Genomic DNA, 17,843 nt, shown 5'->3' on the forward strand with positions numbered 1-17,843 from the left:
AATGAATAAATATTTTTTTAAAAAAGGAAATCGTATACTTCCTGTGGCCACCATTGGTATGGGCGATGAGTGGGTGGGTTTAATTCTGGTACTCTGCTTGTTTAGTTTTGTCTCATAAAACCCAGGTTGGCCTCCAAGTCTCTTTTAAGCTGAAGATTACCTTGAACTCCTGATTTTCCCACCTCCTGTCCCCAGTGCTAAGATTGTGAGCATGTGCCACCATGCCAGGTTTATGTAGAATGGAGGATAGAAACGCAGGGACCCATCCATGCTAGACAAACGCTCTAACAACTGAACTACACCCTCTGCCTTTTTGTTTTGATTTTGGCTTTTGGATTTTTTTTTAGAAAGAGGCTTGAGAGACAGGCTAGAAAGACAAAAGAAAATTTAGGGACCCATAAGAAGGAGAAGGAGCTCCTCACTGGTTACAGCTTTTACCATCTAAGAAACAAGAATTCCAACACAATTGATATTTTCTGTAAACGTGGCCAACATAGAAATATCATTCCTTTCATGTTAGATATTTTATATTAAAAGAGCAGTGAACCTGGCTTAAAGCGTGAGTGTGTGTGTCTCGTTCCTCCCCCTGGACATGGTGGCAGAATCTCGGGAAGACTGTTGACTTTGTGCAGCCAAAGTGTCCTGCCTTTCTATAATCTAAACCTCGACTTTTCAATAGGTTCCTCCGCTTCTCTTTGAAGAAAAAAGCTTCAACATCCAACAAAATTCCCTGTGTGGCTACTGTAAAGGCAGCTCGCTGTTAGAGAACCCCACACCTATGTACCTTTCTGAGCACCTCTTTCTTTGAACCCTCTTTTGAAGCTTTGAACTCTACACCATATTGCCCAGGCACGGTGCTCTTCTCTGCATTGAAGCCACAGATCCCAGGTTGGTTCTAAAAGATTGAGGATACTGATCAGGCTGCTGATGGTGACACTAGGATGCTATGTTCCTGTCCCAGCCCCCACATCACTAACAGACGCTCATGTGACCAAGTGGCAGTGAAGTTGCTGTGCGGTAAGGCTGGCTTCTGATCCTCCACCTCTCATGTGCTGGGACTCCAGGTGTGAGTACCACCATGCCTGGCTACTTCTTGCTTTTGATATTTGAAAATGCCCATCATAAAAGAAGTGTTTGTAAGTTTGAAGCACACAAATGCCGGCATTCATTGTACTTAATTTTTTTCCTTTTATTTTATGTGCATGAGTGTTTTGACTATATGTACATCTGTGCACCTTGTATATACAAGGCCTGAGAGGCCAAGAGAGAGAGCTGGATGCCCCGAGACTGTAATTACGGATACTGACAAGTCCTGTGTGGGTGCGGGAACTGAACTCAAGTCCTCTGGAAGATTCTAATACTCTTAACCACCGAGCCAACTCTCCAGTTCTTTCATTGGTTATAAGAGATTGAAAGGTGTGGTTTTTTTATCCTCTTTCTGAATTTTTATTGGACATATTTCATATTTACTGTGCCAACCTTAAAACTTTTTAAGGAAGAGGGAGCAGGTATAGAGTGTTCACCTTTTCCTATTATGCCTAGAAGATGGGTTACTTCAATCACACATCACTACATTTTTTCCCCATAGGGAGCTGCAGACTAAAACTCGGGTGTGTCTGTCTCCCTAACATCGCATCTACATCTAGATAGGGGCATTTCTGACTAAGCTGCTCTCCCACATGTTTTTCCAGGGCCAGGTTCGAACCTCCACAGCATGGGGCTTGACTTTAAATTCCAAGAAAGTTTTGTGTGTGTGTGTGTGTGTGTGTGTGTGTGTGTGTGTGTGTGTGTGTGTGTGCACATACACATACAAGTTTTCTTAGTCTCTGAAAAATTGTGTATTGCCTAAAAAAATTAAATGTGAAATAGAAAGATGACTAACTTGCCTTCTTTTCTCCTTTTCCTGTCCCCTCCTCCTCCGTCTTCCTTCTTCTCTACACATTTCTTCCTCCTCCCTATTTGTCTCCCTTCCCCTTTACTCCTCCTCCTTCTTCCTCTTTTCCTACCCCTTTTCCTCCTCCCTTTCCTTCTACGCTTTTTCTCCCAGCTCAAACACTTGGCATATTCTTGAGTTGGAATGGTGCAGCCGGAATAAGGCAACGTGTCCTGGGCCTGGGCAGGCGTTAGTCACCGCCAGCGCCACAAGGCAGGTAGCCAGGACTGTGCTCCTTTCCTGGGGCCATAGGGCACCAGGAAAGTGACCTGGGTGTAGAATTCACCGTCTGCTCAGAACCGCCACACTGGGGCGACACCTCCGCAGTCGCCCAGGGACGCAGAGCGGGGACAGTCAATCTCAGGGCTACCTGGAGATTGACTTCTGAAAGCTGCAATTCGAATAACAGAGGGCCAGCAGCCAGGGCAAGTGACAAGTGGACAAGGCTGAAGTTAGGTGTGCGCAAAAAGCTGCAGAGCAGACGAGAAGGAGTTTGTCGGTGCAGTGAAGAGAACATTAAGGAGCGAGAAGGGAGCTCGCCGGCTTGTCCAGGTGAGGGCCCCGCGCTTCGGGGGACAGGAGCAGCCTCCCTGAGGAGGGGGTGTCACTGCCGGCCGCTGGGGCTTCTTCCAAAGCAGGGGTGGGGATGCTGAGTCACAGATCTGTCACCACTTCGCACCTCTTTGCAACCCCGGGGGCTAAAGCAAAAGCGAAAGCGAATGCTCCTGGCTGCCGGCTGGTCCCGGAGCTGAGCTCGCTACCTCCCAGAGACCCCAGCCTTGCGTCCCGGTGGGGCACTGCGAGGGACGATCAACCATGGCTTCGCGGCAGCTCTCGGGCTGTGGAGTCCACGCCCTCCAGGTGTTGCTGCTACTGCTGCTGCTGCTGCTCCCGCTGCGGGTGACACCGGGTAGGGAGCGTCTTGAGTCCAAACAGGGGAGTAGGGGGGGAGCTGAACACCCGGCTGAACTTGACCCGTGGGGGTCACGACTTCACAGGACTCAAGTCCAGCTGGAGGGGCGTGGGGGTTGTGGGGTTCAGGACACGTGGAGGCAGCCGCGGAGAGCGCAAAAAAAGATGAGAGCCCCTTGCCTTGCTCCAGGCTGGCTGCCGGGTCGCTTGTGCAAGGGAGTCGAGCGACCCCACTGACGTTTCGGAGACTTAGGGAGCAGAGCAGGTCTGACAAGCTTGGCGAAAGCTTGAAACTTGGAGACATGTGTGAGAATGCCTCTGCCAGCCCACACGCGCAGCTATGGGGTGTCGCGCCGACGTGTGGGGTTCCAGGAGGGGCTCGAGAAAAAAAACTAACGATTTTCAGGTCAAAGTAAATTAGATGGAAGGTACCAGGCAAAGGACTGCGTTGCGGGTGGAAGGAAATGTGTGGGACAGGTTGCACATCTGAACGCTGGGAAATAACTCCCAGTTCTCAAGTGTGCAGAAAGCTTGGGATGGTTGGAGAGGCGAGCAGACTGTGCTCCCAGAAAAGAGGGGGGTGCTGTATGTTCCAGAACGTGTCGCCTAAATCTAATCTCATCGGGAAGAAGGAGTGAGACCCTAGTTTTGTTCCCATAAGTCTATAAGGAAAGAAAAAGTACAGATGGATTTAGTCATGTCCCGGCCCGGGACTCTTCATCTTCTTATAATCATGAAATTCTTATGAGTCTGATAAAAATCTATGTACTCTCTGTACAGAAATGTACGTGAAAGCACATACTTGCAAAATGTGCGCCTGACTTGGGGGCCGAGGACTCACTGAAGGTCATCCATGGACTTCCCAATGAGTTAGCAACTACTTATCCCCAAGAGTGTTTTAAAGCGAGAGTTCTCGGTTTAGGGCATCCAATCCAGTCTCTTTGGGACTCCATCCTAGCCCGTCCACTCACACTTGCTCCTGGGGTTGGCTCTGTAGGGGGGTTATGGGGTTTCATTTTCCCAAGGGTCCCCACCCTCCATCTGTCAAGCTGGGTTTTGTTGGTAAATTCCCATGAACAGGATAGAAAGGAGTGATCCTGAATGGCCAGAAATAGCCTGCAGCTATTTCAGTCTGAAAGTGAATGTAGTTTTAGTCTTGCTCAGCCTGGCTCAGCCTAGAGGAAGTGCTTCCCTGTTGCCTGAGGAAGGCTCAGGTGCTACACACGGCCTTGCTCTTTGACCTTAAGACGCTTTTGCCGTCAGCTGGCACCTGAATCTTGGTTTTAAGAATAGCCATGTTGAGTCATAACTGACCATAAGCTGCATATATTTCAATTGTACAGCTTGCTAAGTTTCAAGATAAAAAGTGTACACTCTTGAAACCATCACCATAATCAACACAGGGACATGGTCATTACTGCCAAGTTCCCTATGTTCTCACAGTCCTTATCTCCTGCCCCACTCTGCAATGTCTTGTCTTTTTCCTGTCGATTTGTTGCGCTTGCTAGAATTTTATATAAATGGAGTTATACTGCATGTGCTCTTTCTTATATGGCTTCTGTAGCTCACTATTTATTCCGAGTCCTCAATCATGTTTTAACTTGAATCAACAGTAAATTCCCACCAAATCTGGTGGAGAATGCTTGCTTATAATCCCAGCACTCTGAGGCAGGAGGATCTCTAGTTCAAGGACAATCTGTGTTATATGGCACAGATCTAAAACCAAAAATAAATAGAAGGGTGACTACCGAGGAGATGGCTTAGTGGGTAAAAACACTTGCCACCCAGATTTGAAGGCCTGAACTCATATGAGAAAGATGCATAGCACAACAGGGGTGAAATGAGAGGCAGGGATGGCAGAGTCCCAGAAGATCAGAGGTGGGAAAACAGAGAGAGAGAGAGAGAGAGAGAGAGAGAGAGAGAGAGAGAGAGAGAGAGAGAGAAAGGAAGTCAAGCAAGGCAGAAGGTGAGGAATGACTCACTACACTCTTGTCTAAGCATCCAGGTGCTGGGATTATATGAGGGTGTGCGCAACCATACCCAGTTAAACAATTATTTATTGTTAAAGTTATGGCTGAGCTTCAGTTGCCTCCTGATTGTTGGGTATTTAGGTTGTCTCAGCATGTGTAATCATAACGTCTCTAGCAGCTCAAAAATAGCAATATCTAAGAGGTAAGATGTTGAGAAATGCTATACTCTCTTTTTTTCTTCCTCTTCTTCTCCTTTGCTTGAGACAGGGTATTACTGTGTAGCACTAGCTGGCCTAGAACGCTCCAAGTAGACCAGGTAAGCCTTGCCAGAGATCTGCCTCCCAAGTGCTGGGATTAAAGTCACGCACCACAAAGCACGCCTGGCCCTGGTGATTCCCTTTCTTCAAATGTGGTCTAGGAATCACTTTGGTGCCACTCATCATATATGGTCGTAGATGTTAGTGGACGGCTTTCTCCTTGAAAGACTTGATACTCTTTAGAGCAGGGGACTGTGGGGTCTATGCATGGCGGACAGGTGCTCTAAGAGGGTGGGAACAAGCTGCAGTGAGATTCTAGAGGCTGCAGGTGATGCTGGGGTTCCTGCAATAGTTCGGTGTGCAGTGAAGAAATCCTGAAGCAGAGTGGTGTCTATGAGATTGGAGCAAGTGACTTCCTCCTGAGTCCAAACTGTAGGGAACAGGTTTCTTTCTTTTCCTGTCGTTCGATCTACAACTGGTAGCCATTCCATCTTCTAACCCTATAAGTGGATTAGGAAACCTAGTTAAGGAAACTGAGGGACGAAGCAGAGCGGATGAGTTCGGGGCAATGAGCTGAGTACAGTCTGTACTTATTGCACCATGAGGAAGTATGCTGGGTTGGCTGGCACTTCAGACAGGAAGAAAAATAGGTTACTGGAAGCCGAGATGTCCTGACTGTTTGGGCATGTCTGATTTAGAGTCAGTTTCCAGAGGGCAAGAGACATGCTTTCTTTTCTTGGTGCCTCCGTGCCTATCATAGGGACTAAGGGAAAGAAAATGCTGTGATGGTTTCTGACCCCGCTTGAAGGATGGAAGACAGAAGCTTACCTGACAACTCTTGAACTCCAGATCCAAGAGTAGGTCAGGGCTCCTTGCCCATCTCAGACTCTGAAAACCAACTTGATAAAGAAGCCTGATCCACAGGTTCTGGGAGCCAGAAAGAGGTGTAGTCCTTTGCTTCATGAAAATGATCTTTAGGACTGGCTGTGAGAACTTTGAAAGTAGCACAACTGTTAAGTTAGCTCTGGGTTCCATAACTTCATCCACTGTAACTATTCATAGTTACCAACTTAAATATCTACCGTAAATGGGGTTTAGAAGTGGGAAAGGAGTCCAGGGAACTGTGAAGTACATGTACCATCTTCATGAAGCTTATGATCCAACAGACAAGATGAGACTTGCTTCCATTGGCTGTCTCCCATCCAAGTACCAACCAGACTTGACCCTGCTTAGCTTCTAAGACTAGACAAGACTCAACAAGTTCAGTATGGTATGGCTGATATTGGATACCTAAGATGTATATGGGGGGTTGTAGTATAATTGTAGTATTAAAAGATGTAATAAAGGCTGAAGGAAGTGAAAAGTTTATCATTACATTACAATATATGGCTTCTAATGCAATTGCGAGACCATCTAGCTTTGTAAATTAAATAACTCACTGCTACTTGGCTGTTTGGCTGTTTGGGTTTGCTGCAACATTTTGATATTCTTGTGCATTCAAATATCAGCTATTCCTAGGTTTATCTCTGAGGACCATTCACCAGGAAAGACTCAAAATAGACTTCCCTTTTCAGAAAAAAGATAAAGTAGATAATGCAAAGCACTCTTAATACAAATATCCAGAAATGATTAGTATTAAAGCCCTCTTTCAACTGATGGTTGGTAAAGGATAATTTTGTTGTTCAAAGCAAAAGTAATAATTCATTGGTTATGGAAATGCAAAATGTACGATGACAATAAGGCAAAGGTTGGGAAATGATATATAGACAGTAATCTTTAAGGTTTTCTGGGGGTGGGGGAGAGGATGTAATATGCATGTGTTCACTAAAGGGGAACATTTAATGTCCTATTCTATAACTGTGCCTTATTCCTTTGTGATAGGGTCTCTCACTGAGCCTGGAACTAGGCTATCAGAAATCCCTTGTCTCCCCATCTCCAGCTCTGGGGTTACACATGCACCATCACATCTAACTTTCTTCCTTGAGGACAGAGGATTTGAACTCAGATCTTCACACTTGGACATTAAGAGTTCCTACTGTCTGAGCCATCTCTCCAGCCTTGTTTAAGGTTCTTATGCTATTTGTGTGAGGTAATACAGTATCACTCAGAGATAAACACTGGTATCCTAAAGGAACCTCTAGAATAAAGCAATAACGAAGCTGGGTACAGTGGTTCATGATTGTAATCTCAGCAATTACAAGACTGAGGAGGATAATTGCTGTGAGTCTAAGGGAAGGCTGTGTCACATAGATAATTCTAGGATAGCCTGGGCTACATGGTGAGATCACATTCAAAACTAAACCCCAATCAATAAAAAACTAATTAAAAATATAATGGAATAACTATTTCATTAGTAAGACAATAAAGGAGATAAAATGGAATTATGAAATAGTTCAAGTAAGTCACGGCCTGATCATGTCCAGAGGAAATCGCACAGGACCTATAGGATGTTATTAAGGTGAGTGAGTGAGTTCAGAGAGACGGCACAATATACATATTTGCAATTAATATAGTTTTGTAAATAAACATGCAACATACTAACAAAAACACTAAGAAATAAAAATTTAAATATGTTATTTTCTTTGGCATCAAAAATACTAAATCCAGAACCCATGAGGCCCACCTGAAGCTGAGTAGTAAGCAGCTAATGGCCCCCCGGGACGGAGACTCGCTTCTCTTTACTGGTGCGGCCACTGGTAGGCTGCACATTCTCCAGGAAAGAACCCCACACCCGTGGCCATGCAGGCAACTGTACAAAACCTCTGTGTATCATGGCTCAGCAGATGAAAGCACAGGCTGCTCTTCCAGAAGACTCAGGTTCACAACCACTGTAACTCCAGTTCCAGGGTATCTGGCACCCTCTTCTGTCCCAGCAGGCACTGGGCTTGCATGTGGTCAGCAGACATTCAAGCAAGCAAAACACCAGAAGCCAAAAAAAAAAAACCTCACTTTTTAAAAAAATTATGTATATCTTAGTTAGTGTTATTATTACTGTGATTAGACACCATGATCAAAAAGCAAGCTGGGGAGGAAAGGGTTTATTCAGCTTATGCGTCCATACCATAGTTCATTATCAAAGGAAATCAGGACCGAATCTCAAGCAGGGCAGGAATTTTGAGACAGGAACTGATGTAGAGGCCAGATGGACGGGTGCTGCTTACTGGCATGCTCCTCATGGCTTGCTCAACCTGCTTTCTTATGGAACCCAGGACCACCAAACCAGAGATGGCACCACCTACAGTGGGATGGGCCTACCCCCATCAATCATTAACTAAGAAAATGCCCTACAGGCTTGCCTCCAGCATGGTCTTATGGAGGCATTTTCTCAACTGAGACCCCCTCCTCTCAGATGACTCCAGCTTGTGTCAAGCTGACATAAAAGTACCCAGCCCAGTATGAACCTTAGAAAGACATGAACATAAAAGGAAGCCTTGTTGGAAAGAAAAGGAGATGGGGGGGTATGACAGGGATAAGGAGGGACATTGGGGAACAGATTATCAAAACATTACATACATGCAAGAAATTAACAAAGAATAAATTAAAAATATTTTTTTAAAAAATTAATCCCTTAGTACATCTGACAAAAGATGTACAAGACTAGCGTACTGAAAGTTTGAGATGAGGTGGCTCATCTGGGAAAGGGGCTTGGTGCTAAGTCTGACGACCTTTGACTCTCAAAATTCCCACAGTGGAAGGGAAGAACTCCTGCATGTTGTTCTCTGACGCGCGCACACACACACACACACACACACACACACACACTAAATGCAATAGAAATTTTGAAGTACTATAAAACGTTTTTTATAGAAATCACAAAAGTCTTACAAGATCTCCTGAGTAAATTGGGAGCATGGGAACCTTGGGAGAGGGTTGACGGCGAGGGGAGAGGCAGGGAGGGGAGCAGAGAAAAATGTAGAGCCCAATAAAAATCAAAAAAAAAATATGTTAAGAAATCAAAAAAAAGTCTGAAATAAGGGCAGATACTGTGTTTGAGTTCGAGAAGACTCGGCGTTCCTTAGCGATCAGTTGTTCCCTGAGCTGACCTACAGTTCTACCAGCCTTGCAGTGGGGATTGCGGCAGGAAACTGGTGTGCTGACTCCACAATTCAGTAAAAAGTCACTGAATCGAAGAGCCAGCTTTGAAAGTCATTAACAAAGATTTACACATAGGTACATGGTTCAGGGCTTGTTATGAGGAGGGAATGGCATGGTGACAAACAGATGGGAGCAATAGAGTACCAGGTGGGGGCACACACAAGCACACACTTGGTCCTGTCCCAGGATCCTATGAAAAAAAAAAATCATTGGATGGCTACCTGTGCTGAGAGAGGGGGGAAATCCCACTAAAGGTACATGTGAGAGGTTAGACGTCGAGGCGACAAAGCTCACCTGATTTTGATCCCAAGGGGCCCATGTGATGGAAGGACAGAACTGATTTCTGCAGGTTGTCCTCTGACCACACAAATGCCATGGCATGAATGCAGATATATATCACAATTAAAAAATAAATAAATGTAAAAAATAAATGAATACAACCTTTTAGCAAAAAATGAAGGGTTGGAAATGTCGGTTTAGACTTAGGGAGGAATATACTGAGAAGTAAATAGCACCTACTCAGAAAACTATAGTAGTGAGCTCTTGCGTGGAGAAATTGAGGCAGTCTCGTGTAGCCCAGGCTACCTTCCAAGTGGCTGTGTAGCTGAGGGTGCCCTTGAATTTCTGGTTCTCCTCTTTCTACCTCCTGAGTGCTGACATCACAGGCATGCGTCACCGCACCCGGCTTTGATAGAGGATGCCACACAGGCCATAACAGGGACAGGGGAAAGGAGGCTGGAGCGTCATCAGGCTTCTATGAGCAGGCTCGCTCCACATTCACTCTTCTCTCTAGTAGCTGTTCTGTTTCCGTCATTCACTCATTTCTTTACTTTTTAAAAGATTTATTTATTTTTGTGTATGCATATGTCTTGTGAGGGGTACCCACTAGGTAGGTACCCAAGAGGGCCCGAAGATGTGGCAGATCCTCTGGCGCTGGAGTTACAGGTAGTCTTGAGCCACCTGATAGTGGGTGCTAGGACCTAAGCTCAGCAGGATTTTCTCTTAAACACTGAGCCATCTTTTCAGGTCCAAGCATTTTTTTTTTAAACTCCCATCACATCGGGCAGGTCTTCAGAAGGTTCTCACAGCAGGAGGAGATCCCCCACTTGCCAACAATGAGCATGTTCTGCGGGGCCACAGTGACCGAGTTTTCTCACAGGAACATTTGGAAAACTCACTGGTCCTTGTTGACCAGATCGGACCACTGGCCCTGCTTGTCCCTTACTCATCTGGCTCATCCTTGAACTTTGTCATGACGGCCCCTTTTCGGCAATTGCAGTTAGACAACAATGTCTATCAATCCCAGCTGTGTCCATCTGGTTCCCTTACTATACTCTGGACACCGTGTTCCAGGAGCAGAAAGACTCCAGATGTGTGGAAGGACCAAGCAGAACTTACAGCAGTATCAGCCTTTGGGAAAAGGGTGTTCCGTGCCGAAAACGTTACCTCTGCAATTGCAAGGGCAGGAAACGTCCTGTGCAAGGCATGGGTTCTTAGACTCCTTTGCCTCCAAGGCTTCAGAATGACCCATGGCAGGGCCTGCCCGTTCTCTGGAGAGGAAAACAGACTATGAGATTTCATAGCCCAAGACATGGTAATGACATTAAGGAGCAGACTTGAGACAGATCAGAGAAAGGGTAGTTCAGCTAGATGCCCTTTCTCTGGCATTCTTCCCTGGGGACCTCTCAAGTCCCTGGAGATACTAATCTATGGCTGGAGACTGTCCATCCGCAAATTATGTAATAGCTCTCCCAGCGGTCCAAAGGTCCAAGCATAGTTCAGGCTTTCTCAGAAGGAGGGAATATTTTACCAAAGATCAGGCTTAGTATTTTTCACTGAACTCTCCATTCTGATCTGCTGCCAAGTGTTCTTAAGGTTCTTTGAACTGGTTTTTATGATTGTTCCTTCCCACCCCACACCATACTCCATCCCTAAGTACTTTCTGAGCAATGCAGTGTATAGCAAAGTACCACAGATGCAGATTTAAACGTTCAGAAACAGTGAGTTAAACACATGAAATTGACAAGCTTCTCTCTCTCTCCCTCTCCCTCCCTCCCTCTCTCTCTCTCTCTCTCTCTCTCTCTCTCTCTCTCTCTCTCTCTCTCTCTCACACACACACACACACACACACACACACACAGAGTGGGGTGTATATTTTAGACATTGAAGTGAGAGAAAAAGATTCACTTAAAAGCACAGCCATTGAGATGGATCAGTGGGTAAAGGCACTTGCTGAGGAAGTCAGGACCACGAGGGGTGCGTCCACCCACTGAGACGGTGGGACTGATCTAATGGGAGCTCACCTAGGCCGGCTGGACTGGGAGTGATGGAGCATGTGATCAAACTGGACACTCTGAATGTGGCTGGCAATAAAGGCTGACTGAGAAGCCAAGGACAATGGCACTGGGTTTTGATTCTACTGCATGGACTGACTTGGTGGGAACCTGGTTTGTTTGGATGCTCACCTTTATAGACCTGGATGGAGGGGGAAGGGCCTTGGACTTCCCACGGGGCAGGGAACCCTGACTGCTCTTAGGACTGGGGAGGGAGGGGGAGGGGAGGAGGGGAAGGGAAAAGGGAGGCGGGGAGGAGGTGGAAATTTTTGATAAATAAATAAAAAAAAATAAAGGCACTTGCTGCCACACCTGATGACATGAGCTTAATCACGCCCCTCTCAGCACCCACTTCATAGAAAGAGACAAATGACTCTCCACGTGGGTGCTGTGGTATGAGTGCAACACACGCGTGCGAGCACATGCACACACACACAATATAAATGTATATTTTTCATCAATGCCATGGTCTGAAAATAGTATGAGCTGGTTGCTGTTCACACCACTGGGTTGTAAACCAAGTGCCATCTGCTCTGCTGTGCTTGTAGACAGAGCAGCAGTTCCCAAAGTATGGGTCCTGGACCTCCAGGGCCTGTACCATCTGACACTTGAAATACAGGCTCCTGGGCTCTGCCTCTGACCCACCAGCTCTGTAGCTCCAGGTTGGTGCCAGCTTGTTTTAACAAGCCCTTCAGGTGGGTCTAAGACACACAACTCCTAAGCAGCACTGACAAAGAGGATCCGAGGTGACAAGAGGCAGAAAACAGCGGAGGAGCCATTCCACGTGGCAGAGGGGAGCTTGCCCTGGGAAACAAAGCTACAGCTAAAATATCAAATACAGAACGAGTGGAATGAACAGCACTGGACCCTGGTCATGGGAGAAGGAACTCTAAAGGAGTGAAGAGGTGGTTAACAAGAAAAGGGGGTGGCAAGCCAGCATTATGAAAACCACAACTAGGGAAATAGCTAAAGGAAAATGTTCTCACCAACTGATAATCTTGGCTTGAACTGTCATTGACTCTTAGAGTTTGCTTCAAGAAGAGTCCTTGCACTTACCTATCATGTGCATAGCCCTGAGTTTGACCCATAACACTAAAGAAGAGGAAGAAGAGGAAGAGGAGGAAGAGGGTTAGGAGTCCTCAGAGGTCCTAGTCATTTTCTGTTGCTATTATAGAACACCTGAGACTCACTGGTTTATAGAGGGTCAAAATTTATTTAGTTTGTCATTCTGTAACCTGAAAAGTACTGGCAAGGGGTATCATCACTTATCTTAAACTATATAATGCATTTGCAATTATCTGTGGGATAATTGTATAATGTTAAGTGAAATTGTGATCTAGTTATTGTTTTCATTTGGAAATTAAGCTTGATGTAAGGGAATGTGATTGTGGGTCAAGTTGACATGATGTGGACTTGTGATGGGTAATCTTCCTTATCAACTTGATTATATCTGTAATCAACTAGAATCCAAGCGACTAAGCACACTCTGGAAGGATTTTCTTGATTGGATCATCTGAGCCACGCCTGGTGGCAGTCCACATAAAATGACACGGAAGAAGGAAGCATTTGCTTTTTGTCTGTTTGCCCTCGCTTTGACTGCCAAGTTTGTCTATTCTGTTCCTGAGGCATTCTTTTGCGGGTATTGGAACCCAGTTCTTCAGGATGCCAGTGTAGACTGAAGACCGGCAGCTCTCCAGGACTGCCCTGGAACTCTAGCACCAGAATGGGATGCTGAGACATCCAGTCTTTGTGGGTGAACAACCACCTTTCTGTCAGGAGACAGCCACTGATGACTATGTTATTGTTACTGCTAACCCGGTCTCCATTCTAAAGCCTCTGAAATGGTTGGTCCTAAATGTCTCGTCTCTGTGTGTGCAATGAATGTGAAGAATTGAAAGAATCCTAGAGGAGAATACTTCAAGGCTTAGATGTGAAACAGCTTGTTGATAACAGTCCCCAGTCTGAAAAGAGCAGAGAAAGCAGTGGGGGGAAAAAAACCTAAAAAACAAAACCAACAGGCAGATTCACAGTCAAGCCATTTCAAATTAAAATCACTTGAACTTAAGTAAAAAGTGTTCTAAAAGGAAGTTGGGCAACCACTGTGCTAACAGATTCCAGGGGAGAGAAAGAGGGAAGAAAGTACAAGATAGGGCTGGAGCAATAATGGCTCAGCAGGTAGCAGCACTTGTTGCTCTTGGAATGGACCCTGGTTCAGTTCCCAGCATCCATGGAGTGGCTCACAACCATCTCTAACTCTAACTCCCAAGTTTCTGGGGATCTAGCATCCTCTTCTGACCTTCATGGGCATAATGCAGACATGTATCACACACACAAACATTCAGGTAAAACACTTAAACACAGAAACCTAAATAAATAAATCTAAAAAGAAAAACAGTACAAGAAATCAAACATATCGAGTTGGAGGAATGCCTCAGTGATTAAGAACACTGGTTGCTTGTCTATAGAACCTAGGTTTGATTCCCAGCACCCATATAGTGGTTAAAAACCATTGTAGCTCCGGTTCTAGGGGATCTGACAACCTTCTCTGGACTCCCTGGGCACCAAAGACACATATGGTTCACATATATATTCAGACGAAACACCCATATACATAAAATAACTTTTTGAGACAGGGTCTTTGTACATAGTCCTGGCTGTCCTGGAGCTTGCTATGTGGACCAAGCTGGCCTCGAACTCAGAATTCCTCCTTCCTTTGCCTCCTGAGTTCTGGGATTAAAAAGAAGTCAAACGCAAATATGAAATTCTCAACTAGAAATGACCAACATTTTGAACCCTCCATTTGTTTCTAAGACCAGATACCATCTTCTAAAACCTTCATTCCTACAACACAGAGCCCCTACCACAGCCAGTTTTAGCAGGAGCTTTGCAGTGTGGGTCCAGTTGCAGCTATCATGAAAGTAGACCCTTCTGGAGCTCTCTGTCTTTGAAACAGGTCATCTTGTTCCAGTTTCTTCTGAAAATGGAGTGTCAATCAGAGTAGCTGACTATACATATAGAAATGAAACAAACTGAACTAAATTTCAGGAGGTCTGACTCCAGCTTGTTTGTTTTAGACAAGGGTTCACTGTGCAGCCTTAGCTGGCCTTGAACTCACTCTGTAGACTAGATTGGCCTCAAACTCACAGAGTTCTGCCTGCCGCTGTCTCCTAAATACTGCCTCCATACTAAACCTACTCATTATTCTTTTAACCTGTATCTGAGCACCTAGTATTTCCGGGTACTGTACTAGGATCAGGAATACAACGTTGAGCAAGGTAGACATAGCCTCTACCCTCACATAGCTCAGACTGCAGATGGTGAGATCTGCACTAATTCTATAACATCAACATCCCAAAGACAAACTGTCAAGGAAGCTGTGAGCATAAAGAGAATGATCACAGAACCTTAGGACGCAGGTCACCAGCTAAGCAAATAAAGGCTTTCCTGGTAGGTCACATGGCAGTTGGCAAGAAAGGGTGGAGGAAGCTGAGTATGTGGTGCATTGTGAAGAAGGAGGGGCCATGGTGAGTGGCAAGAGGGGGGATCATCAAGGGGAAAGACATTTGAAGGGAAGATAGGGCAGGTGCTGACAAGCCTTGTAGGCTTCTTCAGCATTTTGGGCTTTACTGTGAGAGTAGCCAGCTGCCTAGGAAGAGAAAAGTTGTTGAGGATGCACAGCTAACGATTAAGCTGGTGGCTCACAGGGGGGCGCACAGGGACACCAATTTGGGGACTTTTGCTATTGATCAAAAACAACAATGTGGCATCCCTCAAACAATCTTGATCCAGAACGGAGAAAGATGAACAGCTTTGAGAAATGTCATGTGAGCGGTGGAGGGGCAACGGAGGGCAAGGAGAGAGTGTGTCGGTGACTAGCGGGTATCCAGCTGCACTGAGCGGCTGGCATCTAAAGGAGACTCCTGGAAGACTTCTGGATGGTGGGTGTCCTTTCTCATCACATCCGTGTGCTTGGGTCTTGCATCAATCCTGTGGGCCCTGGGAGAAGCTCAACCCTGGCTACAAAGCTGTTTCTTGTGCCCCCATGAAGACACCCACAAATAAGCCCAGTCTTCTCATCCCTCTCTCCCGTCTCATGCACTTTCTAGGTACCACATGTCCAACCCCCATATCTGTTGAACATGCAGACATCCGGGTCAAGAACTACAGTGTGAACTCCAGGGAGAGGTATGTCTGCAATTCTGGTTTCAAACGGAAAGCCGGCACATCCACACTGACTGAGTGTGTGATTAACAAGAACACAAACACTGCCCACTGGACAACTCCTAACCTCAAGTGCATCAGTAAGTACCAGTCCCCACACTGTTCCCCTGCCTCCCGCCAAGGCTGAACAGAGCATAGAGCTGAAGGGTGGGAGCTATGGAAGCCAAAGGAATCCGTGCTGGGATCTGGGGCTAACTAAACCAGTGAGACACAAAGCAACCCCTCCTGCGATGGGAACGCATGGGCAACGGGCTCTGTCACCCACTCTTGGTTCATATCCTAGTTCTGCCACTTAGCCATTTCGTGTCCTTGGGAAATCCCTTAGGCTTCTTGGAACTCTGGTTGGTGACCCAGAAAATGACCGTGAGGTCAACTGTGGTTTGTAGAGATAAGTGGAACCTGATAAATGCTATCATGTCCATCAGTGTTTGTTTTGGAAGAGGATTGGCTATGGTCTAGGGTGTGTGCTTAAGCTGCCCAGAGATCTTTATGGAGCTCTCGCAAGGCAGAGGGCTTCAGGAAAGCATACAGTGTTCTTGTTTGCCGGAACCTGAAAGCTGGGTAGGCCTACCAAACAGAAAATCCCTGTCATACTCACCAGGGCAGTTAATGCCCAAGAGCAAAGATGAGGGTTGTGAAAATCAGCTTCTCAAAAACTCACCCACAGTAGGATGAAGGCCAATATTCTTGGGGTAGAAGCCACTTGGTGGTGTTTCCAGGAATACTAATCCCCATTCTGCTCCCTAAAAGAAAAGGGACCCATAATCTTCCAGGACAGCACTGTTCAAACAGCCATCTACTGCATATCCAGGACATGGTTTGCAGCAGCTAATGCCGGTCATTCGAACTTTCATGGAAATGCCCAGCTCCATCTTCTGGGAACTCCCGGAAGGGTTGGTACCACATATCATTCCATGCAAGAACTACTTGATGACTGGCCTGTGGAAAATTCTAGAAAATCAGCTTACAGTCTGTGCATTTGGGTTGAGAAATCAATACTCATTTCTGGTGCCTTTTGCCTTGTCCCAGGATGCCAGAAATGGATGTGCACTTGTAACACGATTAATAAAAACCTAGAGATAGATATTGGGGTTCAAAATGAAGGTCAGAAAATCAAAACAGCCAACCACTGGCTCTTTTCTCTACCTCAGTCTGACATGGTGATCTTGCCTCCAGGAATCTCAGAATGAGACTGTGTGTGAGAGCTGTCTCCTCCCGTTTTATATTCCTCTCTAGGACTGGGATTAAAAGCGTGCAACTCTACCGCCTGGTTTCTATGGCAAATTAGTGTGGTTACTGGGATTAAAGGTGTGTGTCATCACTGTCTGATCTGTAAGGCTGATCGGTGGGGCTGTTTTGTTTTTCTGACCTTCAGGCAAGCTTTATTTATTAAAATACAAGTGAAATATTGCTACATGCACTGATGTATTGATTATTTTTATTTGTAACTAGTTCTGAAACCGCCCCAGATTCTGCCCTCAAAATCATAAATGCCATGTGACTATCCTCTCTCTAGGAGATCCTTCCCTGGCTCACCAGAGTCCAGTGCTACCTTCCACAGTAGTGATGCCAAAGGTGACCCCACAGCCAGAGAGCCCCTCCCCTCCCGAAAAAGGTAGGAATCCTGGGAAAATATAAAGAACTACCATGTAGGATCCATTTCCCTATCATAGATACCATGGCCCCTTGCTGATGATCGCTGCAAACCCAGGCAACAGAACTTTATGTTGACATCAAGATTCGGAACTTATAGTGGTTTAGGTTTTTCACAGTTATTTGATATCCAGAACTCACATGTACATGATTCATAGTGGCTTAGAATCTACCATTAACATATTAGATCATAGTTAGCTGGAGATGTTAGCTGTAGACACCCTTATCAAGAGCAGAAAAGCACTTGAGATTTGAAGACAGAGTTTCTCTGTGTAGTTTCCCTGTCCTGGAACTCAGAGATCTACCTGCCTCTGTCTCCCTAGTGCTGGGATTAAAGGCAGGCGCCACCATTGCCTGGCTCTCACCTGTTTCTTAACCTGTATCAACATTATTAAAGGGATTTCGCACGTGGCCCAGTGAAGCAGAAATATCAGCTTATCATCTCTCAGGCCCACAGGGTCAGCAGGCT

At 45.8% G+C, this 17,843-nt stretch overlaps 1 protein-coding gene across 5 annotated transcripts in view; it reads left to right on the top strand.

The window, feature by feature from the left end:
* The first annotated feature begins 2,589 nt into the window (after positions 1-2,589).
* The window catches only part of Il15ra (interleukin 15 receptor subunit alpha), a 29,646-nt gene continuing 14,392 nt past the window's right edge, over positions 2,590-17,843 (top strand). Inside the window, exons 1-3 of one of the 5 annotated variants that reach the window (XM_085699146.2) lie at positions 2,619-2,843; positions 15,607-15,801; positions 17,238-17,336. In XM_085699146.2, the coding sequence (XP_085555272.1) occupies positions 2,750-2,843; positions 15,607-15,801; positions 17,238-17,336 (388 nt within the window). In that variant the 5' untranslated portion in view covers positions 2,619-2,749. Of the gene's footprint in view, positions 2,844-15,606; positions 15,802-17,237; positions 17,337-17,843 lie in introns of all 5 variants that reach the window. The other 4 variants (XM_048461019.3, XM_085699148.2, XM_048461021.3 and 1 more) reach the window with 4 other exon arrangements.

This window comes from Myodes glareolus, chromosome 14 (genome assembly GCF_982192425.1).
Source record: "Myodes glareolus chromosome 14, mMyoGla1.1, whole genome shotgun sequence".
Classification (NCBI taxonomy): Eukaryota; Metazoa; Chordata; class Mammalia; order Rodentia; family Cricetidae; genus Myodes; species Myodes glareolus.